The sequence below is a fragment of the Trichechus manatus genome, unplaced genomic scaffold (genome assembly GCF_000243295.1).
Source record: "Trichechus manatus latirostris isolate Lorelei unplaced genomic scaffold, TriManLat1.0 scaffold00054, whole genome shotgun sequence".
NCBI classification, from domain to species: Eukaryota; Metazoa; Chordata; class Mammalia; order Sirenia; family Trichechidae; genus Trichechus; species Trichechus manatus.
In genome coordinates, this window is record NW_004443990.1 from 5582009 (window position 1) to 5608045 (window position 26037).

The 26037-nt window shown below is 48.6% G+C and overlaps 1 protein-coding gene across 3 annotated transcripts in view; it reads right to left on the reverse strand.

Moving 5' to 3' along the window:
- MSI2 (musashi RNA binding protein 2) overlaps window positions 1-26037 on the reverse strand; it is a 496891-nt gene that overhangs the window by 110577 nt on the left and 360277 nt on the right. For all 3 annotated transcript variants that reach the window (XM_023732734.1, XM_004377894.3, XM_004377895.2), the window contains exon 8: window positions 13734-13816. In XM_023732734.1, the coding sequence (XP_023588502.1) occupies window positions 13734-13816 (83 nt within the window). The remainder of the gene's footprint in view (window positions 1-13733; window positions 13817-26037) is intronic.

Sequence of the window (26037 nt, forward strand, 5' to 3'; positions counted from 1 at the left end):
GAGGCATCAGACACCTAGCCTGTGGTTGCAGACCCTGTACCTGCATGGTAGGGCTGGGATTTGAACCAGAGCACATGCCAAGGGAGCGGGTTCTGCTCCAAACCCTTTCTTGGGGGAAGAAGATATAGGGGACACTTGGCATTGGACACTGGGACGTCTGTGGGGATGGCCTACTGCTACTGGCCAGAAACCCTTGTGGCGACAAGCACCCTGGCCATTGAGGAGGATGCCAAGCTGGGAAGCCTGAGAAGTGAAAAGGCTTTTGTTTTCCCCTGGTCTCTACACAAACGGCCCCAGTCAGCATGCTGCCCTGGGGCCTGGACGGGAAACCGGGCCTGCCTCAGTCTGGGAAACCTGAGCCATGTGCCCCGGCCTTGATTTCCCACCCAGCACAAGGAAACTCTGTTTGGCCTGAAGAGGCCAGTGTTGGCAGCTTCATTTCTCATCCCAAGCAGGTCATGTTAGAGATGACTGACTCCTCCAGGGCGGAGGGGCCCATTTCAAAGGATAAAACCCCCACTGTACATAGAGTGACCTTGACTGTCTGGCTGGTGGGAAGAGCAAGGGGAAGGGGGGCTGGGCGTCTCAGTGCAGCCAGTGCTCAGGGGGAGGGCAGTCTGTGGCTTCCACAGCGGAACTTCCTTAAAGGCACAGAGGCTGTCTTTGCCATGAGACCAGAAGAAATGGATGATGCCTGGCCACCATTACTGAACATTTTGACCAAACATTCTATAGAAGAATCCTGATCAAAAGGGGGAAAAACGTAGAACAGAATTTAAAATTCTCATAGAATCCAGACTTTTCTGGAGTCACTGAAGCTGGATAAACCCCTGAAACTACTGCCCTGAGATAATCTTTAAATAAATAATCCATCTTTAAACCTTAAACCAAAAATATTCCCTGAAGTCTTCTTTAAACCAAACACTAATCTGGCTTAATTAGTAAAAAAAATGTCTGCTTTGAGCATTATTCTCTTTTAACAACTATCTTTATGGGATCAGGAACCCTGGTGGCAAAGTGGTTAAGAACTCGGCTACTCCCCAAATGGTCGGCAGCTGGAATCCACCAGCTGCTCCTTGGAAACCCGCTGGCGCAGTTCTACTCTATCCTCTAGGGTTGCTATGAGTCTGAATCGACTCCATGGCAATGGGTTTGGTTTGGTTTACATGGGATCAAACTAACAATAGCAACTCTAAAGATTAGATAAGAAGCTTAGGGGGCAGTGAGTTTATGTTAATGGAGAAGTAACAATTCGGAAAAGGAGGGTGAGAACAGTGGCACAACTTGAAGAATGTAATCAGTGTCACTGAACTATACATGCAGACACTGTTGAACTGGTATATGTTCTACTGTGTATATTTTCAACAACAACAAAAATAAAATACATTATTTAAAAAAAAAAAAGACATCAAAGACACAGAGGCCCCTCCTGGTTTGCCCTGAGATCAGGTTGGCCTCATTCCCTTGTCTCCAAGCAGCTCCTCCCCAACCAGGCTCTGGTGGATTCAAGCCAACACTGCTTCTCCAAGGCCCCAAGCTGACCACGCCCTCCAGCCAGCAGGCCCTGAGTGCCTTCCCGGGAGAGGCAGTGGAAGGGGAGCTGACACTCAAGTCTCAAGCTTCAGGGTCCAGAGCCCAATAGCCGCACAGACCTCCTCCCTGAGGCGGGAGGGACAAACTTCATCTCCAGAAACCACTCCACCTCCAGCACGGCTACGTGTCCAGTAGCCACGGCAGCTCCCTTCTAGTTAGTCCTCCCTCTGCCTCTCTGTCAGTCACCGCCTTTCCAGAAACCCAGAGGGCAGGACCCACTGCTGGGATCTTGCAGGTTCAAAACCAAGACTGAGAGGGAATCTGCCCTTAAGGAACTTCCAGGCAAAAAAAAAAAAAAAAAAAAAACAAGAAAGACAAACAGGCAAGCTCGGTAGGGCAGGGACGGAGTCTCAACTCTACTCTCCTACCCTCAGCACCGGCCCTGGCAGGGTGAGAGGAGGACCCAGAGCAGAAAGAAAATGGGGGGCCTTTGTTCAATGATTCAGAGTTTCCAGACCGTGACAGCAGAGCATTAAACTCAGTGTGGGTCCCTTCTAAGCACGGGGCCCTGGGTGACTGCTCAAGAGATACCTGTGGTATGAAAGTTGAGGGAAGAGGCCTATGCAATAATAAGGTGAGGGCATGGCAAGGACATAACCCAACTGAGCAGAGGCGGAGGAGAGGCCTCAAAAGCAAAAAAAAAAAAAAAGAAAGAGCAAGGGGGAGAGGAACCCATGGCCTCCTCAAGGTGCAGCCGGACCTGGGCATCATCCACTGTTTCCACTCCTCAGCTTTTGCTATAACCAATGACAGCAAAGTGAAGGGGGTCATAAACCAATCGTAATGACTAGACTAGTATATTAACATGAACTAATAATATTAAACACCTACTATATATGAGGTAAAAAGGAGCCCTCGTGGCACAATGGTTAAGCGTTCAGCTGCCAACAGAAAGGTCAGTGGTTTGAACCCATCAGTGGCTCCATAGCAGAAAGACCTGGCAATCTGCTCCCATAAAGATTACAGCCTAGAAAACCCTACTGGGCAGTTCTATCTTTTAAATGGGGTTGTTATGGGTTGAAATCGACTTGACAGCATACAACAACAATCTTTATGGAAGCTGACTGCCACATCTTTCTCCCACGGAGTGGCTACTGGGTTTGAACTGTTCACCTTTTGGTTAGCAGCTGAGTGCTTAACCACTGCGCCACCAGGGCCTCCTTCCTGTAAAGATTACAGCCTAGGAAACTCTATGGGGGCAGTTCTACTGTCTTACAGGGTTGCTATGAGTCGGAATCAACTCAATAGCACACAAGAACAACGTTAATGAGGCGGAGTCCTGGGTGGCACAAATTAATGCATTTGGCTGCTAACCTAGGAGGTTCAAGTCCATCCTGAGGCACCTTGGAAGAAAGGCCTGGCAATCTACTTCTGAAAAATCAGCCATTGAAAACCCTGTGGAGCAGAGTTCTACTCTGACACACATGGGGTCGCCATGAGTCGGAATCGACTTGACAGCAATTGGTTTGGCTTTGGCTTATATATGAGGCAGGGGCTGGGTGTGAACACAAAAATGAATATAAACATGAATATGAATAGCGTGATGTGGCTCCTCCCTTTGAGGTGCTCAGAGTCTTAGCAGAATATGACCCATAAACACAGCCTTCCACCCTGCCCAGATTCCCAGAGCAGGACCTTGTCTGTCACGCAGAGGCATAGCCTAGGAGCTAAGGGTACAGGTTTAATTCCTGCTCAGCTTGCTGGCTCTGTGAGTGAGAACCAGCTGCCTAGCTCCTCTGCGCCTCAGTCTTCTCATCTGTAAGACAAGAGTTCACAGCAGTCCCTACCTTATAGGGCTGCAGTGGAAAACTAAAGGCCCTCTCCTACAAACTGCCTGCGCTGGACAAAGTTCACCGAACTAAGCTGAGTCACACCTCACCCTCCTTCACGCTGAGCCTAGGTGAGTGTGTCTGCAGGTGACAAAGCCAGCTCACATCTGTGCTGACTGAAATCGCAGAGAGGAGGACAGAAAGCAGCCACTCCCCGTCCTGCATACTCTTTGCAAACGGCTGCTGCCTTTCTCCTTCACCTCCCCCACCCGGTAGAGCCCCATCCTCCTGCTTTCATCAGCAAGGTGCACAGAGGGAGCTTCGCAGGCTGCACTATTTGGGGAAAAAGCTGATGGTGGCAGCAGTAGCTGTTTTTTTTTTTTTTATTTCTGAGAATGTGCAAGGGCATTTCAAAGTGAAATGAAATCCCAGCCTCCAGCAGGTGCCCAAGTTCTGCCCAAGGCTGGATCCATCCCTAGTCCATGGTGGGCTTCACCAGAGACCCTGCCCGTGGCCAAGGTAATCTCTCCATTTACAAGAAAGAAAAATGAAAGATACAAATTGAACATTAGCTTGGACCTTCCTGGGAAGTCAGGGCAAAGCAGCTGAGAGAAGGGGGAAAAGGAATACCACTAAACCACTCTGACTCATGGTGGCCCCATGGGTCTCAGAGTAGAACTGTGCTCCATAGGGTTTTCAATGGCTGATTTTTCAGATGAAGATCGCCAGGCCTTTCTTCTGAGGTACCTTTCGATTAAAAGCCGAGAGTGTTAATTGTTTGCAACACCCAGGAACCAGGAGAACGTTCCAGGCCTCTGAAGAGTGGCAAAAAGAGCTGAGAACAGCCTCTTCCACTGGCTTCCTGTGCTCCCCTCTCATGACCTGCACCCTGGGGTGGTGTTTAGGGGTACCAGTGGCAGCATGTGTGGAAAAGCCCAGAGGCGCTGGGCCCCGAGATACTGGGAGGACACGCTGCCCTCCTGGTCCTCCTGCAATGATGCTGCCCAAGGACAGATAAAGGGCAAACAAGCCAGAACCCAGGCAACTGGGGCGCCTGCATGGCCAAGGCCACCTCCCCTCAGGCCAGATTACTTCGGCCCAAAGAGCAGCAGACACTCACCACCCAGCCACCCCCCGCTCCCCGCTCCACATCTACTCCCCAGCCCACACACCCATCACTCGCTCCTCATTAGCCGTCAGTACACAAATGGCCGTGCGCGTGTGCGCGCGTGCGTGTGTGTGTGATGCGTGGGGGGCCAGGATCACTCCATCCCCACGTAAACACTACTTCATTTATTAAATGCCTCTCTGGCATTTCCTTTTTTGCCTTTATCCTGCTTGTTTAATATTGCATTTGACATTCTCATTTTATAAACGGCAACAGAAGCAGAATGGATGGCTAAAATTAGCTTACGAGTGAGAACGATGCTACAAATAGGATCGGGAACACAGAAGCGTAGTTAATTCCACCCACATTACGTGCCCCTCATGCTCTGGGCTGGCTCCTGACCCAACTCTCTGTCTGTGGGGCTGATGAGAAGGAGTCCGAGGGAGGGGCTTTGTGCCCAGTCTTTGGGGTACGCTGCCAGGGGACAGTGCCCACATGGTCACCCTCATCTGGGGCTGCCTCCCTGGACAGCTTGTTCCCAGCACCGCAGCCCCAAGTCCCATCCCAGGCTTCTCCTGCCCCCTCCCACCCAGAGGCCTCCAATCAGTGGATCAACCCCCTGGGTGGGTCCCGGGCTGAAGGGCAGCAGCAGCCTCAGATCTCACCAGGCTTTGATCTTAGAAGCGGGCTTCCCAGAACCTCCCGAAAGGATGAGCAGGGGTGGATTACCCAATTAACAAGGTAACCATGGGCTTATGTTCAGTGAAACCCACATCAAATTGTTCACTACAGATTAGTAAGTAAAGCACAAGAAAGCCCGTGCTTACCTTGCTGAGGGGTCATCTGCCCCTGTCAGGGGTTGTAAATTTGAGAAGAGGCTTTGATTCTGTAGGAAGGTGCTGTGAGGTTGGGAGAGAGACAGATGCCAGCCATACCTAGAAGCAGAATCTTTGATGTGGTGAAAAAACTGTGAAATTGTTCACTACAGATGACCTGGTAAGCATCGTGCTTACCTTGCCTATTGGATAATTCGCCCCTGAGTGAGTCAGCTGAAAGGTCTGACTCAGCTTCCCTGGGGCCTAGAAATCACAGCTCTGGGCTCTTCCTGTCCTGCTCTGCGGGTGAGGGGCTAGATGCCTTCTCCTCTCCTTCAGGACCAGCCAGCAGCATTGAGAGGGCCCACCTCACACACACCCCTCCCTGTCCAGGAGACAGGGGTCCCCATCCTGCCCAGGCCCTGCACCCCTGTGTTGTACAGCCCTGTCTGTCAAGAAGGCCCTTACTGCATGATTACATGTTTGTTCAACAGAAGTGATTCTAGGAATAATGATTACAATGATGATAATAGTAACAGTAAAAACATCACTTCATAGAGTGTGCTATGGCCTGGCTCTGTTCCAATCCTTTTCAAGTCTTAATTCTCTTGAGGTAGGTGCCCTCGTTAACCCATTTTACAGAAAAGGGAACCACAGAGAAGTTAAGTAACTTGCCCAAGGTCACAAAGCTAGTAAGTGGTAGGGCAGGAGCATATCCAACCTCGTAGCTGATGAGGAGCTGCACTTGGCACCCTCTGCCAGGAAGGCCTCTTGGGTTGACACCACCCAGCTCTTCCCGTCCCCCCACCCTTTCCCTCCCACCCCCTGCCCCACTCAGTGCTTGGAGCTCCTCCTAAGAATGAAGCACTGAGAGTCCAGAGGCTGCTATCCCAAGCCCCAGTGTCTGTGTGGGGCACCCCCCTACCCCTGCCACTCTGCCTCTTCCTGACCAACAAAATGCTAGCTCAAGAGTGAGCTTGGCTGACCACATGGCTAAAAGCCTTTCCTTGGCCCCTTGAGACAAGAATACCCCTACAGTGCCTACTTGGAGCTGGATTAGTTTAGGCCAGGAGTCTGCAAACTAAGGCCTATGGGCCAAATCCTGCTTGCCATCTTTTCTGTAAAATAAAGTTTTATTTGAACACAGCCACGGCCATCGGTTTACAAATTGACAATGGCTGCATTCATGCCACAGTGGCAGAGTTGAGTAGGTGAGCAGTTTTAACAGAGTACAATTTTTACTGTCTGGCTCTTTAGAGTTTGTTGATCCTTTGTTCAGGACAAATGGAGCAGTTACCGAGAGGAGAGAGCTTTCAAGAGGGCTTATTCCTTCAGGGCTATCAGATTACACACCCTACAACAGAACAGGCAAAGACTGCCCAGGCCAGGAACCGAATCAGGGCTTTATATAAGCTGCAGAAGGTAGCTATCACCATCTTTCAGCTTTACACATGAAGAAACAGGTGCAGATGGGTGAGGTACTTGCTCATGGTCACAGGTTAACAGGTTGCGGGCCTGGGGTCCAGGCCTTGGGCCCACGTGTTCCAAAGCCCATGGAGCTGCTGAACAATCCAGACGTCCTGGCTTGGGACGAAGGCATATACACATCACTCAGAGGGGTCTAGCCCTTCACCTGATAAATGCTCCTCACACGTTCTTCACGAGGGCACCAGTGCACCAGTGCACCATCTGTCATCCATGTTCCAAGTCCATGCTCAGAGGGGAGGGCATCCCAGCAGAGGGCAGTCCTTGGCACCAGAGTTTTCTCCAGTAGGAGACCTGATCTCTCTCTGATCACACAGGCAGCGCGGGGTGGTGCCGAGAACGCCAGACTGGGCTGGGATTCGGGGGCCAGGCCACCTCGTCCAGCTCGATGCTCTCGGGGCCTCAGTCTCCTCACTCTCAGGTCCCTTTCTACTGACACTGGGTGGACAATGTATGACCCACAGCTCCCACCTTATCTATCATTCACAGTGATCCCAGCCCAGGACTTCTCCAACTTTAATGTGCTCACAGATCCTGGGGATTTGTTAAAATGCAGATTCTGAACAAAGAGTCTGGGGCAGGGTTGGAGACTCTGCTTTTAACAAACTCCTGGGTGATATCAGGGCTCTGGCCCATGGACCACATGTTGAATACCAACGGTCTAGACCTCTTCACTCCAATGCAACGGGATGCCAAACTGGCATGGTTTGCTTTACTCATGAGTCATTTAGCAATTTTTTACAAATCAGATCATCTTAAAGGAATAAGAAAAAGGACTACTGAAAGAAATCCTACAGTACCAGTTGTCCTCAACTCGATTCCAACTCATGGCGACCACTTGTGTGTCAGAATAGAACAGTGCTCCTTAGGGTTTTCAATGGTTGATTTTCTGGAAGTAGATCACCAGGCCTTTCTTCCAAGGTGCCTCTGGGTGGCTTCGAACCTCCAACCTTTCAGTTAGCAAGTTAAGTGTGTTCATCATTTGCACCACCCAGGGACTCCCAGTCCTTCAGTAATCATTGTATAAAGCAAATAGAAATCCTTTTGTCTTAGTCATCTCATGCTGCTGTAACAGAAATACCACAAGTGGATGGTTTCAATGAACAGAAGTTTATTCTCTCACAGTCTAGCAGGCTAGAAGTCCAAATTCAGGGCATCAGCTCCAGGGTAAGGCTTTCTCTTTTGGCTCTGGAGGAAGGTCCTTGTCATAAATCTTCCCTTGGTCTAGGAGCTTCTCTGTGCAGGAACCCCGGGTCCAAAGGATGCACTCTGCTCCTGGTGCTGCTTTCTTGGTGGTATGAGTCCCCCACTCTCTGCTCACTTCCCTTTCCTTTTATCTCTTGTAAGATAGAAGGTGGTACCGGCCACACCCCAGGGAAACTCCCGTTACAATGGAGTAGGGATGCGACCTAAGCAAGGATGTTACATCTCACCCTAATCCTCCTTAACATTATCTAATCTTGCCTCATTAACCACAGGCAGAGATTAGGATTTACAACACACAGGAAAATCACATCAGATGACAAAATGGTGGATAATCACACAATACTGGGAATCATGGCATGGCCAAATTGATCCACATATTTTTGGGGGACACAATTCAATCCATAACACCTTTCTTATACTCACCAGTCAGATAAATCGAGATTTATCATATATAGGTTTGCTTAAATTGACAAGAGGGTTTAGTGTAAAGAATACAAGTTCAAATCCTGGCTCTGCCACTAAGAACTAACTGTCCACTGTGGCAAGTCCCTCACCTCTCTGAGCTCTAGTGTCCTCATCTGTAAAATGGGATAAGGACCCCATGATGACAGAAGATCACACGTATGGTAAATGTCAATTTCCTTCAGCTGTATCAAGTGCGGGGAAAGGCTCTATCTGAGACACCCTTCCAATTGCACCCCAAATTCTCACCCAGTGAAAGTGGCTTTGCCTCCCTACCTCCATTTCGAGGTAGGGACTGAGCAAGGCCTCTGAGGACACTGGAGCCGGCTCTTTGTTAATTCCCACCTGCCTTCCCCGGCTGCCTCGCGCCAGGAGGCCACTTTGAGGCTAAGCTCTGGCGACTAATCAGGCCAGTGTCCCCGCTGCTCGGGGGCTGCATCAATCAGGGGGACGCTGCGAGAGGAGTTATTAGCTGCCCCCTGTGCTGGGGCTCGCAAGTGACCAGAGAGGACCCTCTCTTCCAAGGGCCAGGAGAGGCTCCGTATATGCATGTGTGTTTACTGACAAAGGGCCACGTCTGCATTCCACTCCAACCTGTCCAAGGCCAGGCAGGGCTGAGTCTCCGCTCATGGGTTCAGGCCTGAGCTCGGGTGGTGTCCAGCTGCCCCCTCTGCCGCTCACCCACCTGCCTCAGGGGCAGGGAAGAAAAAGGCTTGGAGATCATCAGCTGACCTGGACCCCTTAAGCCCAAGCTTGGCCTGTTTCCCTAGGGAATCTGATCCTGGGTGGCCTGTCTGCTCTATTAGGAGAACGTGGAACCATATGGCCACAATATGGCCGACTGGGGGTGAGGGTAGTCAATGGCATGGGAAGGCCTGTGGCCGGTTAGGCGACCTTTAATAAAGTCCCTTTCAGCCTGGAGAGGGGATGTGCTGTTGCTGTTGCTAGGTGCCATCGAGTTGATTTCGACTCCTAGCGACCCCATGTGACAGAGCAGAACCGCCCCATACGGTTTTCTAAGCTGTAATCTTTATGGGAGCAGATTGCAAAGTCTTTCTCCTGTGGAGCCATTCGGTGGCTCTGAATCGCCAACCTCTTGGTTAGCAGCTGAGTGCTTAACTATTGCACCACCAGGGCTCCTGGGAGCAGGGGCATAGCTCAGTGGTGATAAATATCAGCTCTGGAGTATAGCTTTCTGGGCTTGAATGCTGGTACTCTCATTTGCTGACCATGGGACCTTGGGCAACCTCCCCCTGCCTCACTGTGGTTATCTGTAAAACGGGGATGATGATGAGGACCCCCAACAGTGTGGGCGTGATAACCAAATGAAATGAGAGGTATAAAGTGCTTAGCAGAGTATGCTGCTAGCACTAGAAAATGTCAGCTATTGGCAGAATCTGTGCGTGTGAGGGGTGGGGGGTGTCAGGTGAAGTTTTTCCCCTGCTACCACCCTGGAGGACACCTCCTTAAGGCAGGGCCTGTATGGGGTGCGATGTGGGTTCCTATGATCCCAGGCCCCTGAAAGCAGCTCTCCTGGTCCTCTGTCCTGCTGCTGGCTCTCCTGGGCAGCAGAGAAGGATCCTTATGTTTACAAATGCCCTGGAGTTTCACCACCCAAATTTGATGGGAAATAGCTTTGGGAACTGTGATGTGCCTGGCTGTCACGGGGTCCCTCAACTCATCCTTTATTTGGTTCACAAATATTTATGGTGGGCCTACTAAGCGCCCGGCACAGGAGTTCTGGATTAAGAATCAGAGCACTGGATTCAAGTCCTATCTCCACGGCTGATCCAGCAGTGAGGTCTTTCTTATCTGTGCACAGGAGGAAATCGGAGCTCTGGGCACATTTGGAGGGGCATCGAGATCTGCCTGTTCCTGCCATGCGCAGAGAGAGATGGCAAGAGTTAACCGAGATCAGTCTTCACAGTTTCACGGCACAGTCCGTTCATAAAACACACCTCCATACATTCTAACAACCATCCGCATTCCTACTTGGCAATCTCGGAGTTCTCAGAGTTCCGGATCTCCAATTTGAATTCTATCCATCGCTCGGTTTAAATTTGTTTCCTTTTCTTTGGGCCTCAGAAGTAGAAACCAGTACAACAGAATCCAAAGCAATTTACAATTCAGGCTCCTCTACCAACACCCATTAAATTCCACCCTGCTTCAGATGGCAGGGGAAGCTTGATGTTGACGACAACAGCTAATGTTGATTAGGCCCGTACCCTGTACCAGGCATTGGGCCAAGCCCTTGGCTCACAGTATTTCTTTCATGCAATCCTCAACAACCCCATGAGGTGGTACCATCACCCCATTTTACTGGAACTCAGTGGGGTTCAGAGACCCAACCCAAGGTCCTCTCCCAGTAACTCTAAATTCCCACTTAGAGTGCTATCTGGTGGGGATGAGCTGGGAAACTGGACTGGCCTCTCCAAAGCTGTGATCCTAACCACTATGCGACCCCACCCCCACCTCGTCTTTGTCTGCTTCCATTTTTGCATATTCTCTTATACAGCAAGTACTAGACTCCAAAGAAAACAGAAACCCTCACACTATGCCAGTTACCTGCCCCTGCACAGTCAACCTCCATCCAGCTGGCAGAGAAGGTGGTAAATGGAAAGGGATCTAGGGAAATGGCCGCAACCTCTCTGCCTTCAAGCCAGCCCATGTGCCATCTTTCTGGGGCTAAAACTCTACCTCAGCTCCCCCTGGGTCCTCTGGGGGTGCATTCTTTTACCCTCTAAGCTCAAACACCTGTCTACACAGTTCATCTGGCAGCCAGCAAGTTCAAGGCTGATGCTCTGCACTATCTGAGTAGCCCCGAGGCACATCCCCCAGGCTCAGTTTTCCCACTGGAACAGTGAGGAGAGTGCAGCCCTTCCTCACCTGTCTCTCTGGCTCGTTTCAAGCTAGTCAGTAGTGAAGGCCTCACTCCTAGGAATATCACACCACCACCAGCTGCTGTGGAGTCTCTCCAGCTCATGGAGACCACGTGTGTCAGAGTAGAGCTGAACTCCGTAGGGTTTTCAATGGCTGGTTTTTCAGAAGTAGATCACCAGGGCTTTCTTCCGAGGCACCTCTGTGTGGACTAGAACTTTCAACCTTTCAGTTAGCCGCTGAGCTTATTAATTGTTCATACCACCCAGGGATTTCCCTTGGTATATACCCCAAAAGAATGAAAAACTGGTACTCTAAAATAAAAACTTCTACGCAGATGTTCATAGCAGCACTATTCACAATAGCCAAAAGTTGGAAACAACCCCGATGTCCATCAATGGATAAGCAGATAAAACAAACTGTGGTACATCCATACAATGGAATATTACTCAGCCGTAATTCTGTAGTACTGATACATGCTATAACATGGATGAACCTCAAAAACATGCTAAGTCAAAGAAACCAGACACAGAGTGTCACATACTGTACGAATCCATTTACATGAAACGTCCAGATGAGGCAAACTGACACCGACAGAACACAGACTAGTGGTTGCTTAGGGCTGCGGGGAGAGGAGACTGGGAAGTAGTTACTTAATGGGTAAGGGGTTTTATCTTTGGGGTGATGAAAATATTTTGCACTAGACAGAGGTGGGTGGTTGTACAACACTGTGAACACACTCAATGCCACTGAATTGTTCACCTTAAAACGGTTAGTTTTACACTATGTGAATTTCACCTCAATTTGGGGTAGGGGAAGGCACTGAATTAAGAGAAAAAAAATGAGTGAAGGGCTGCACGTATGCATCGGAGGCAACACACAGCATGGCCTCTTGCTGTCTGCACCGGGCGTTTCCTGATGAACCGTTACGTCCCCGCAGGACAGGAAAGGTGTCTGCCAGCATCTACACCACCCAGGCAGCCTTCCCCGGAGTCTGTCAATAGCACGGCTCTGGAGGCAGACTTCTTTTACGCTCCCTGTCTCTCTGCTTGTAAACAATAACAAGCAGTAACCTATCCAAAGAGATAAGTACCAACTGGAAGGCACCTGTATTTGGGGGCAGAAAAAGCCTAGGAGATGACCTGTGGGGTTCCTATATACTTATCTCCCCTGTGCCATTTTAACGCCTGAGCTGACACTGCCAACATACAGTATGCAAAAGAGCAGTATTTCCATTTCAGATGCGTATGATGGCGAGGAACAATATAATTTTAGTGCCCTGGGAAAAAATTAGCAAGTCAAATATTGAATCAGGCCCGTAGCACCACATACTAAGCAGATTGCTTTGATCTTATCTACAGTAAAAGCTCTATTATTGAATTTAAAGTCGGTGAACACATATCAGACCAGCATACAATGCATATCTGAATGCATGTTTCAGAAGCAAGGAATGTTTTGACAAAAGGAAGAAAACATCAAAGTTAGGGCTGCGAATGAAAATTTCCCTTCCCTCTTCTTTTGGGACTGGAGGCTCTGCAGGCCAACCAAAATGTTTTGGCTCCAAACATCTGCTGAGCTCCCATTTTCTGGAACCAACAAGGAAGTGGTTTGTCACCCCCTACTCAATTAGAAGAAAGGAGTTTGAGGCTTCCAGTATCATGTGCATGTTCTACACATAGTATGGCGCCCTCTGGTGGTCATTTTTCTGGGCGGCCGCCCTCGCTCCCCAACTTCAGATAATCCAACTCCATCCCTCTTGATGCTGCTGGGGCAGGAAAAGGAACTTTTAAAGAGGAAAAGGAAGCAGCTGATCATGAGGGTAGAAACTATCTACCTTCATTCCAAGGGGTGATTGTTAATTATCCAGCAGGGCACAAAAAGAGAAATAATTCGGTGCCACAAACTTCACATCTAGGATGTGCCTCTCAAAAGCCCAATAGCAAAAGCATATCCTTAGCCAGGGGTCAGCAAACTATGAACTGTAGGCAAATCTGCCTCCCCCACCATCTGTTTTTGTACAGCCATGAGTTCAGAATGGTTGTTACGTTTTTAAACGGTTGAAAAGAAACCACAAGAAAATATTTTGTAATGTGAAAATTACACGAAGTTTAAATTCCAGTGTCCATAAATAAAGTTTTATTGAAACACAACGCTGCGCATTTGTGTATGTATTGAATTGAGAAGTTACAATCAGTTGTATGGCCCACAGTGCTGAAAATATTTACCTTTATAGAAGAAGTTTGCCAACCCCTGTCCTTAACAACTGCTACCATTCACAGGGCTGAACCCTTACAGCTGAGCCCTCATGCCCACCCCTGCCCACCTTCAAGTATGATGACAGTGGGGCAACAATCTACAAGACAAACATGGGGGGGTGGAGGGGCACATCACATTTCAGCACACAAGCCACCAACTTACCATTTTATTATTGATTTCATGGAAATGAATCTCACAGACCTTCTCCACAACGTCTTCATTCTCAAAAGTGACAAAGCCAAACCCTAAAGGGAAGGGGTGGGGGAACAGAGAGAAGAGGGGTGAGTTCAGTTCCAGCACGCCCATGTGTTTCTCTTTCACGTCCTGAAGTCCGGACAGGCTCCTGATTTGGGGGTAGGTGGGGCAGACCCCTGGGAAGGGCCTCGAGGTCCAGGCAATGATTTCTAATTTGTACCGAGCACCCTTCCGACAGAGAGGAAAAGTTAATGATCTCACCCACATGCAGCAGGCCCTATGTGGTTTACTCGTGCCCCGAAGCAAACAAGAAATTGACTTGTCTGTTATTTCCAAGGGTCAGAGCCCCGCAGCGCCTTTGGCGGAGGCAGGCAGGTGGGCTAATGGGGGCTGCGGGGATGGCTGCGGGGCCGTGCTTGCCCTTTCTGCACGCAGGCCCAGCCAGCCCCCGGGTCAGCCCTCAGACGGAGGTGGTTATTTGTCCTTTTCTTCCTGAATTACTTCCTCTAATACCTCAACAGGACATCCTGAGGCCTGGAAGAAACTATTAAAAGTTGCAGGCCTCTGAACTGCACAGGCATCCTTTTTCCACTGCTGCGTCAAAAGCGCTGCGGATTTGGGGCAGTTTAAGACTGTTTGATGCCTGCTGTCAGCCCGTCAGCTATCCACTGTATCTACTCGGCTGGAGACAGGCTTTGCTAGACAAGGCCTACTGAAGAATTTTGGCAGGCAACCGCTGCTCAGCATCCTGAGTTCCTCTCCCTACCCTCCTGCCCCTTTCCTTCTTCTCCTTCCACCCCCAACAGGGCTTCCAGCAGGCTGCCCCATCTGTGACACCACTCAATAAGCCCTGCCTATTACCACATAGATCCAAATGCAGGACCCTCCACCCCCACCCCTCAGATGGACTGCAGACACAATTTCAGTGCTAGCAACGCATGGAACACGAGCAGCGTGGTTGCAGACACACTGACAGGGAGGCGGGAGGCCTGGGTTCGAGTTCTGTTGCCACCTCTGACTTATGTGGAGTTCCGGTAAGTCCCTTCCCCTTTCTGAGTCTCAGGTTTTGCACCTGGAAATTAAAGGGTGAGCCTGGATGCTTGTGGCCCTCAGGTCACAATGAAAACACGCATTAGGATTCCTGAGGCTCTCCTTTGCCAGGATAGAAACCTGGACACAAAGCCAGGCACACCAAACAGGAAAATCGGAACGGCTGTTTTTGTACTGTGATAATCAGTGCTTCCTGTTCCTGGGTAAAGTAGAGATGCTTCCTTTTTAAGATTCCATGTCTAGTTCAGATCCCAGCAACCCAAGGTGGAAAGAGAAGATTCTCCCAAGTCCCTCCTGGCCCTCATATCTCCAACTCTACCACCACCATTTCTAAGGAAGCTCAGGGAACAGGTAACTGAGATACTGAGCACCCACAGGGTCTAGAAGATTCCTCTGAAAAGAATGCATTCATCCAAAAAGAATGCCTTCATGTGATTTCCAGTAACACAAAGGGCCAGGAGAGTCCCTGGGTGGTACAAATGGTTAGTGCGCTCGGCTGCCAACTAAAAGGTTGGCAGTTTGAGTCCACTCAGAGACACCTCGGAAGAAAAGCCTGGCAATCTACTTCCCAAAAATCAGCCATTGAAAACCGTACGGAGCACAGATCTACTCTGGCACACACGGGGTGGCCATGAGTCAGCACTGACTTGATGGCACCTGGTTTGGTTTTGGTTTAGGAGCAACACACAAATGGTAACCATGGTATTTACTGGATGCTTACCACACATCCGATATCAGGCCGGGGTTCCATAGTATAAACACACTGTAACCCAGCCTAGCCCATTATAAACACATTTGGTGGAATGTCAGGCTATAGGACTAGAGTTGGCAAGCTTCTCCCAGCATCATGTGGTGAAAGCCGGGTCCTAAGTTGCCTCTGTGGCCTAAAGCAGGCATCAGACATGATCAGATTTTGTTTGAAGTGAGGCCCAACACAAATATTTCATCAGGTTTTATCTGCCTGTGACACTAGGTCCCTGTAGAGAAGGCCACCAGGCTATCCTCAGGGTCATCTGGCAAGGACACCGGTTTCCTCTGATGGGTGTCACCTTTTCCTTGGCTCTTGGTCCCATTTATCATGCGCAAAGTTGGACAGCAGCCACATCCAGAGGCAGTCCCCAGATTATTTGTCTTTAGGCTTTGGCGTGTTTGCTCCCATCTCTACCTCCAAAGTTTTAGTTCCCAAAGATGTCCTGGAACCTGGGGTTGGGGGGGCGGGGGCTTAAAAGTCAACAAGTTAACCTCCCACCAGGCAGGGACCCCTGGAGCACACAGAGGGGTCAATCTCCTTCTTCCTGTCCACCCTCCAAGAACCCAGAGCCTGACACGGCTCCTGACTGGCTCCACAAGAAGGGACTGGGACGCAGAGTCCTTCAAAGGGTCCTCAGGAGGCCAGCAGGGGACGCAGGACTCTGCCAGCACCGGCTCCAGACCCAAGCACACAGGAGGCCTGTGGCATTATGTACTATGGATTCCCAGGATGAAACCGAGCCCCTGACACACAGTAGGTGTCCCCGGGTGGTGCTTGGCTGCTAACCAAAAGCTTGAAAGTTCGAGTCCACCCAGAGGCACCCTGGAAGAAAGGCCTGGCAATCCACTTTCAAAAAATCAGCCACTGAAAACCCCACAGAGCACAGTTCTACTCTGGCCCACATGGGGTCGCCATGAGTTGGAGTCGACTCGACGGCAACTGGTTAACACACAGCAGGTGCTGAGGGACTGTGGTTGAATGGATGTCTGAGTTATTTCTGCCCCTCCTGGGTGTGAGCATCTTTGCTTATCCACATGAGTCGCTGTCTCCCCTCAAGACTGATTCAGTCCTTCACTCGGCATTTACAGGCTCCACAAACGGTGCCTCTGTGCTAGGCACTGCAGAGGACGCAGAGATGAACACCACACCCCTCTTATTAAGCTGTTCACTCTCTAACAGGTACAAGTCAGAGGCGCCCACTCAGGGAGACCTCACCTCTCCATTCTTACTTCCAGCCTGGGGGCCAGTCTGTGCCTCATTTGCCTCTGAAGGGCGCCCCTTTGGCCTGGACCCAAACCCCGACAACATGCAAATCCCTGAAGAAGCCAGGACAGCTAGGTTTGAGAGGGACCTCACTGCTATTAGGGTGACGTCACACGCTCCCTCCTCCAGCCAGGCCAGCTGCTGTGGCCAAGCATGTGGCTTTGGAGAGAAGGCAGGGGGTGTGATGGATGAGCAAAACTCACCCCTGCGACTGCCAGAGAGCATGAAATTAAGTGCCCGTCCATGGCACAGCCCCGAGCAGAAGACAGGTTATTTTAAAGCCACCTTGGGCTGCCGAGCACATGTATTTGATCCTGGCATAGAGACCAGGGTAAGTCAAGTCACCATGGGTGCTACAGGGTCAGCTCAATGCCATGGAAGCCACTTTTCTGCTGCAACCCAGCTCCTGCCTAGTCTGCTATGCAAATCACTGAAGTCCAGGCCCAGGACCACTCAGAATTCACTGCTGCCTCCATTTTCCACCCTGTGCCACCATTCAGAAAAAGGACGAAGGGTGACCTAGCTGGGAGACAGGAATTAAAATGCAGACTGTGGCACCAGGAAAGGCAGGGGTAGGAATCCCTGCATCATTTCAAATTCTGACTCTGATACTCTCCCAGCTTGTCCCTTCCCTAAACCCCACAGGACTCAAAATGCAAGTATCACAAAAATGATATTCCTGATTAAAGGAGATAGCCTGGATTTCAAGCCTATGTACCCTGGATGCGTAACAATTCAGCGATGTCAAGACTCGTTTGCAGTATTTTAAAGATCTATATCGTTTCTACATCCCCGTCTGTTTGGTCTGAACTGAGAAAACAAACTTGATTATGTCTAAAATATTTATTTATTCCATTTGGGGAAAGCGAAAAAGCAATGAAACACTTAATTATCAATAAGTGTTATTTCTTAATGTATAATCATTTTTATCTCACAGGTGCATTATCATTTGTAATGAATAAGGAACTCAATGGTCAACAACCCCAAAATAGATTAAAAGGAGGTGTGAAGGACAAAAACAACAAGGTCAGAAATTTGGGAGGGACAGATAGTGGGTGGGAAAAGTCCTTTTTGGCATCATAGTCTTCTGAACAACTTGCTGGACTTCCAGATTCTATATGAGTCTGGAAGGCTGGGGGGCTGGAAGAGCTTATCACTTTCCTCCTTTTTTCCCAGCAAGCAATCAGAACAGAGCTCAGGAAGGCCCATTAAGCTGAGGTGGGGCAGTTAGGTAAGCGAAACACACATTAGCCTCGATCAGAATCAAGGGCCAAATGATCTCACTTACATGAAATATTTTTTGGAAATGGACAGTGGTGATGGTTGCACAACGTGGTGAACGTAATTAATAACACCGAATTGTACCCGTAAAAAAGATTAAAATGGCAACTTTTTGTTATATATATTGTTTAAAATAAAATTTATAAAACAAAACAAAAAGCAAGAGCCAAATAATGAGCTGTGTGGCCCAGGAGAGTCCCTTTACCTCTCTGGGCCTCTGTAAAAGTAGCAGGCAAAAAGACAGCCCAATCAGAAAATGGGCAAAGGACTTGAATAGATATTTCCCCAAAGAAGATATAAGCACATGAAAAGATGTTCAACATCATCAGTCATTAGGGAAACGCAAATCAAACCACAACAAGGTAGTGCTTCACACCCACTGGCTATTGGGAGTCCCTGGGTAGCACAAAGGGTTAACTGCTGGACTACATGCCCAGAGGTTGGCAGTTCAAACCCACCCAGAGGCACTGAAAGATCACAGCCTTGAGAATCCCATGGTGCAGTCGTACTCTGCACACATGGGGTCACCGTGAGTCACAATGCCCTCAGCAACTAACAATAACAACAACAGGATGGGTATTACCAGAAAAATGGAAAATAACATATACTGGTGAGGATGTGGAAAAATCGGAACACTCCTGCATTGCTGCTGGGAAGGTAAAATGGTACAGTCGCTGTAGAAAACAGTTTGGTAGTTCCTCAAAAAGTCAAACATAGAATTACCATATGATCCAGCAATTCCGCTCCTAGGTATATACCCAGAAGACTTGAAAGCAAGGATTCAAATAGATATTTGTACACCAATGTCCACTGCAGCACTATTGACAATAGCCAAAAGGTGGAAACTATCCAAGTGTCCATCAGATGAATGGATAAACAAAATGTGGTATAACCATACAGCGGAATACTATTCAGTCATAAAGAGAAATGAAGTTCTGATACATGCTATGACATAGATAAACCCTGAAGACATTAGGATGAGTGAAATAAGCCAGACACAAAAAGACAAATATTGCATGATCTCACTTATATGAAATATCCAGACTAGGCAAATGCACAGAGACAGACAGGAGATTAGTGGTTACCAGGGGCTGCAGGGAGGGGAGCTGGAGAATTATTGCTTAAGAGATACAAAGTTTTCTGTTTGGGGTGATGGGGTGATGAATGTAATTCATGCCACACTTAAAAATGGTTAAAATGGCAAATTTTATGTTATACGTATTTTGTATTTTGTTATATGTATTTTGTTGTTATAAGTATTTTGCTGTCAGGTTGATTTTCAACTCATAGCAACCCTGTGTAACAGAGCAGAACTGCCCCATAAGGTTTTCTAGGCTGTAATCTTTACAGGAACAGATCACCAGGTCTTTCTCCCTCGGAGCCGCTGGGTGGGTTCAAATCACCAATCTTTGGGTTAGTAGCTGAGCACTTAGCCATTCTGCCACTAGGGCTCCTTATATTTTACCACAATAAAAAACAAAGCAGCAGCAGAAGCAGGGAGAAATGGTTGGTCCTGCTCTGGTCCCTGCCAGGGCTTAGGTCTTTGATTCCCAGTGAATCCACAAGGGCTGTGACCCTGTGACCATCCTCTTGCTCAGCTTCTCCAGTCTCCCTTTGCCCTCAGGCACTACCCTGGGGCCAGAGAACTCCTCTGGTGTTTCAACTCACTCCAGCAGGCCACAGGGAATACAGACGAACCCCAGGAACTGAGAACTGAGGAGTCACTGGGCCAAAACTTGGGGGAAACTCAGCTCACCTGTCATGAGCAAAATGACAACTGCATAGGCCCTCAAAAAAGCCCCCACCTTACCTGTACCCCACGCTTCCCGAGGGCTCCAGGAGTCAGGAAAACTGTGCCAAAGCAGGTGCTGGAAACGTTAACCCCAAACAAAAATGGATTCTAAAATGGCCATACATAGGGTAGCAGTTGACAGGGAGCATAAAACAATGAAATTCTATAGCATTCTCCTGAATGACACTATTACTGGAAACTAGCAAGTAAGCTCTGTTTAGGAGATAAGCGTTTAACAGTCAAACCTTTTTTCCTTCTTTTATTCAAATGAACAAAACTGAATATTCATGTGAATAATACAAGGCTACAGAATACACACACAGAAGCCGAGAACAGAACTCTGAAAACAAAACATCTCAACATTAAAATGACCTGCTTCAACTGCAGCCACTGAGGAACAATCCGACGGTTAAACTTACTGAGTTTTTTTGTTTTTTTTAGGTCAGGGAGGGGAAGATGGGAACAGCCTCCTTCTAGCCTCAAAAAATAATTTTCTTCTTTTATCATATAGGTCAGTGAACACTAATGGGCAATCAGGGAGAGCCTCACACATCTTCAGTGAAAATCAATGGAAATCATCAGCATAATCGGTTAACGAACAAAAAAAAAAAAAAAAGAAGAGAGGGCGAAAAACCCCAGATTGTCAAATTTATTGAGTATCCCATGAGGAATTTAAGGTATGTGTATGCAAGTATATTTATAACTCACACAACCTCCCTCTCTTGCTAATAACCCAGTGTTGGGGGAAGCAGCAATATCTGTGGGCTGCTTCCAGCAGTAATACTAATCCCTTGGGTTTGGGCGCAGAGAGCACTTTCTGGTTTCGAAATGCTTCCTCAAACATCATCCTACCTGGTCCATGAGGCAACCCCGTGAGAGGTGGTACAGGCTCCGCTACCCTTGCTTTGCTCAACTGCTCAGCCAAGGTAAGTAAGTGACTTGTCCACGGTGATATGGCCCCAAAAGCAGAGCAAGGGGGTGAACCCGGGAGCCGTAACTCCAAACTCCTATTAGGACGCCACCCGCTTCTCTGCAGCAGGTCGTCAAGGACTTCCTTGGATCAATAAGTATTCGAAGATGGATTTGGTGGCCATATGGCTCAGGGAGAACAAGAGGGGGCCAGCCTGGACCAGGAGGCACGTGCGGTCTTCACGCTTCATCATAAGGAGTCAACCCCAGTTAGCTGTCTCTCTTTTACTGACATTTTATCTTGGGCTGCCTCCAATTCAGAACATTTCTGGGCTACCTCTATGGGCTACCTGGACAGTGCAAAAATGATTAATGCACTTGGCTGCTAACTGAAAGGTGAGAAGTTTGAATCTATACAGAGGTGCACTGGAAGAAAAGCCCGGTCATCTACTTCCCAAAAAATCAGTCATTGGAAACTCTATGGAGCACAAGCTCTATTCTAATACACACAGGGTCTCCATGAGTCAAAATCAACTCAATGGCAACGGTTTTTTGGTTTCTATGGGCCACAGTAGGTTTGTCAAATCGGTTTCAACTGCCTGGAAGGGTTTTTCTGCAAGCCTGAATGGAGAGGGTCTGAGCCCCCACCCAGGTCCACTGGCAAGAAGAGCAGAAGAGATGAGCAGTAAGCACCTACTCATGGCAGGGGACGGGGTTAGCTTCACATGCCCTGGGTATGCCCTAAGGAAATTATAATTTGGAAGATCAATCTCTTAGAAAAAACAAGCTGCCTTTCCAAAAGAAAACGGCATGTTTACAATTATTGATTGCCACTTTTGGATACTCACTGAACAATTCCCTGACATTAGTGAAATACAGTCTGAGCTGCCGTTATTTTCCTGAGCATTTACAGACATTGGGTGCTGGGCAAAGGACAGGCCAATAATCCCAGCTGCATTTGGTTTCAGCCTTGAGGAACATCCAACAGTTAGCTTACTGTTTAAGGCTTCAGTAACAAGTAATTTTTTCAAATATAAGTTGGACTTTGGTAAGGTAAGAATGCCATTTCCCACCTGGCTACGGGTGGGATTCCTTCAGTTATATCTAATGTCTGGCATCCTAAAGGTGGTTATTTATTATCAGTCCACACTCTAATAACAACGGAATACATTTATCCACATTTACTAAGCATGCGCTCTTTAACTCAGTCTTCACTCTCCCTCCCTCATGGAGTAGGAATGATGGAATGATTGTTCCCATTTTACCGATGAAGAACTGAGGCCCAGTGGAGCCTGTGTCCTTTCCACCACCACCCACCTTTCCTACGAAGGCGGGCTATTCCAAATACCATCCTTCCTACATTCTAAGCATGTCACACAACCTGGCTCTAGAACCCTATCATGTTTCCCTATAAGTACATCTACAAAGTGGGAAGGAACCCCTTGTCCCAACAACCCAACAGGCAAAGCACAAAGTGGTAACGTGGGAAAGATGTGACCGGTCATTTCAGTTCAAAGCTTCCTTTCCCTCGTGCCTGATGTACCCCATTCCTTCAACATAAAGTCAGGTAAGGGGATACGGAGGTTTTTCAGCGGTATACAACAAAGGTGCCATTTATAAAGAAACACAATTATTCTGCCTTGAGCATTCTGTTCTTTCAAGATCTATCTAGATGGGATCAAATTGATAACAGCACTTGAAAGATCAGATAGGAAACTTAGGGGGTAGTGAGTTTATGTCAATGGGGGAAGAACAACTCAGAAAAGGAGGGTGAGAATGGTTGCACAACTCAAAGAATGTAATCAACGTCACTGAACTGTACATGTAGAAACTGTTGAATTGGTGTATGTTTTGCTGTGTATATTCTCAACAACAATAATAAAAAGAAAGAAAGAAACACAAGTGGAATCTGCCCTAGTCCACTCTCACCTAGGATGGGGACAGGGTAGGTGTCCTCTCTGAACATGTCCAGGCTCCAGCCACACACCTGCCTGGAAGAGGCTGGGTCACCAAGCCTGATGTGAGAGACTTCTGGCAGCAAACTGGCTTTCAAATGAGTCAGCCTCCTGGAGGGATAAACAGAAGCACTCGCTTCCCTGAGTTTATTAAGAACAAAGAGCAGGGGCAGCGACACTGACCCAGGCTGTACCCAGCACTCAGCCTCAAAGCCAGTCAGAACAGAGACTTCCGGGCTAGGGCACAGATCCACGGCAGAGCCTCCCCCAGGAGCAACCAAACAAGCCCGTTAAGGATGCAAGGGGTCTTTGGACATACGCTCTTAGCACGGCCTCCTCTCCTCACCCACAGTCTTCTTCCTTTCTACCCACAAACCAACAAGCTGTCTCATTTGGGGGGCCCCCCGCCATGTCCCTTCCGGGGTGGCATCCCAGCCCCTCCACTCTGGGATCATTCCTGCACCTGCTTCCTCGTTTACACCAGCACTTTGGCAGCTGGTTGCTGTAAACTGTAATAAAATGCCTTTCCAAAAAATGAAGGAATGTGATCAGACACGCCAGACATCATGATATTAAAGCCGTGTCAATTAATTTCTCCCCCTGCTTGATAAACGAGCCCCATTCCATCTCTTAATAATGAGGAGAGAAACAAGAAAAGTTGACACTTAGTTTAATTTATTTTCTCAACTTGCCTGGTCATATTTCTTTCTGCCTTGCAGAGCGCGCTGGGGCTGTGGGGAATTACAAGTGGCTCTCATACAGCCCAGGCAGAGATCCGTGTGAATCGACACGGGCCTCTTTATTCCCACACACCACTTAATCAGGAGGAGGAAAGTGACTTCCTAAGCCAGCCCACACCTGCGCCTCTCCAGCCACATTTGGGGATGGGGGGAGTGGGGAACAGGGAGGGGAGTGATCTCAGGTGTGTGGGGAATCAGATAACAGAAATGGCACTATCAGATTTCCAATCTAGTTCTGAGTAATTGCACAAGACTGAATTCCCTAAATTAATATTAAGCTACATTGGCGGCATTTGCCAGAGGGGAGCCAATTTCTCAACTGGAAAGATGCTTTTCTCTCTTTTTCAGCCTGAGGATGCTCTGGCCAGCACCCGACCTTCAAATGTGAGGATAAACACACTAAAAGTCAGAAGCCAACAGTGAACCAGCAAGTGTTTCATGAAGCCTTCAGTTACAAGTAATTTTTTCAGATGGCCACCATAACCTCAGGATCATTTGCGGAGGCTCCAATATCACAAAAGTCCCTGGGTGCTGCGGAAGGTTTAGTGCTCGACTACCAACTGAAAGGTTGGAGGTTCATATCCACCCACAGGCACCTCGGAAGAAAGACCTGGTGATCTGCTTCCAAAAGGTCACAGCCTTGAAAATCCTATGGAGAGCCGATCTGCTCTGTAATACATGGGGTCGCCATAGCTGGAATCACCTTTAGCGCAACTGGTTTGGTTTTCCACACCACAAAGCAAACTGGGGTGAAAGCAACATATGCTCTAAAACATGTTTCTTGGTGTGCTCCTGTGGCAGAATCTTCTGGTGGGGGAGGCGCTGCTACAAACGCAGATCTGTGGGCTCTGCCCCATCATCTCCTACCGAAGTCTCTATGGGTGTGGCCCAGGAATGTGCATTTTTAACCAGCTCCCTGGTGATTCTGATCCCACCCCAAGCCTGACTGTGCTCTGAGTTCCCTGCTATTTCCCAAATGAGGAGGAGCCAAGCAAAGACCATTTAGTAAAAGAGTCTAGTAATCAATGCCGCTCAACTGTACACTCACAAATGGGTAAGATGGCAAATTTTACATTATACGTGTTTTACCAAGAGTACCTGGGTGATGCAAATGGTTCATCGCTCCGCTACTAACTGAAAGGTTGGCGGTTTGAACCCACCCCAAGGCACTTCAAAAGAAAGGCCCGGCAATCGGCTTCCAAAAGGTCACAGCCATGAAAACCCTATGGAGCAGTTCTACTCTCAGACGCATGGGGTCACCATGAGTCAGAATCGACTCGGTGGCAACTGGTTTGTTTTGCTTTGTTTTTTTAAATATGTTCTACCACAATTAAAAACAAAGAGTCTAGAATTTTTCACAGGAAGGAGAATTTCCAGGCCCCCTTCTTACATGAAAGGGAAACTAAAGCAGTTTTTAAGGCATTTCTGACACCCCTTTCATGGAGCACTGCAACTCTCAGACCCAGGGACAGCCCTCATGCAAGACAGAGCTGGGAGATCAGGGGCAAGACAAAGCTCCTCTCCCAGGCGCAGGGAAGGATCGGAAACCCATTCATACTAAAGTGTAAAAGACAGATCTTGTTTCCACTCCCAAAGGTATCGGTGCTTCACGGGAATAAAACCTTTAAGTGAAAGCAATTAAGTTCTACTTTAAAATTCCAAACAGGTATTCAGGCAGTGGGAAAGCGTTTTTTACTGGTGGGGGCCCCTCCTCGAGCCCATGAAATTACAGGAGTGTGTGAAGAGCCTTACAATGCAAAAGTGAGGACAGAAGAGACGGGGCCTTGATAAAAACCACCCAGGAAGGAAGGGTAGGGGGTGAAAGGAAAAGAGAGAAAGAGAAATAAAGAGAGTGGAAGACAGAAAGAGAGAAGGGGGAGAGCGAAAGAGACAGAAGCCTCCAGCCACCCCCAAACCATTTCTCTCAGAGAGGAATCTGCCCTGAATACTGATAGCGTGATTTGAAAGTGCCTGCGGCTGCAGGGAGACGGTATCTCATCCCAGACTCTTGTTAACCGAGAGGGAAAAAGCACCTGTGATCCAGGCCAGAAAAGCCCAACCTCATTTAATTCCAAGAGCGCTCTATAGCAGTGATTCTGTGAATGACACTTGTCAGGGCAGCAGATTAGTTCACAAACCTATTTTTTGTGTGTGGTGTTCCATCTTGGTCAGGAAAATAGTTCTTGGCGAGAGAGACACATATTACTGCTGTTAAGTGCCAATATAAACTCTGGGACGCAGTGGTAAATTCACCAAATTAAATCGCTAGACAACTGGCTCGGATCAGGACCCCGGCAGAAGGTGCCAGGACTGCAGAGTGCGCCCAGCGGGGCGGAGGAGGCTGAGGTCGTGCGCGCAGCTGGAGCAAGGGCACGAGGATGCGCCGCCTCCACGTCTGCTCTGGAAACTATCCGGAGCCTGGGGAGGCTTCGGCGGGCTCCACCCGAAGGAGCATGTCCGTCAAGGCTTCTAAACCCCGGGGCTTTCTGAGCTCAGGGTACCAGCTGGAAGCTCTTCCCAAAGACGGGGC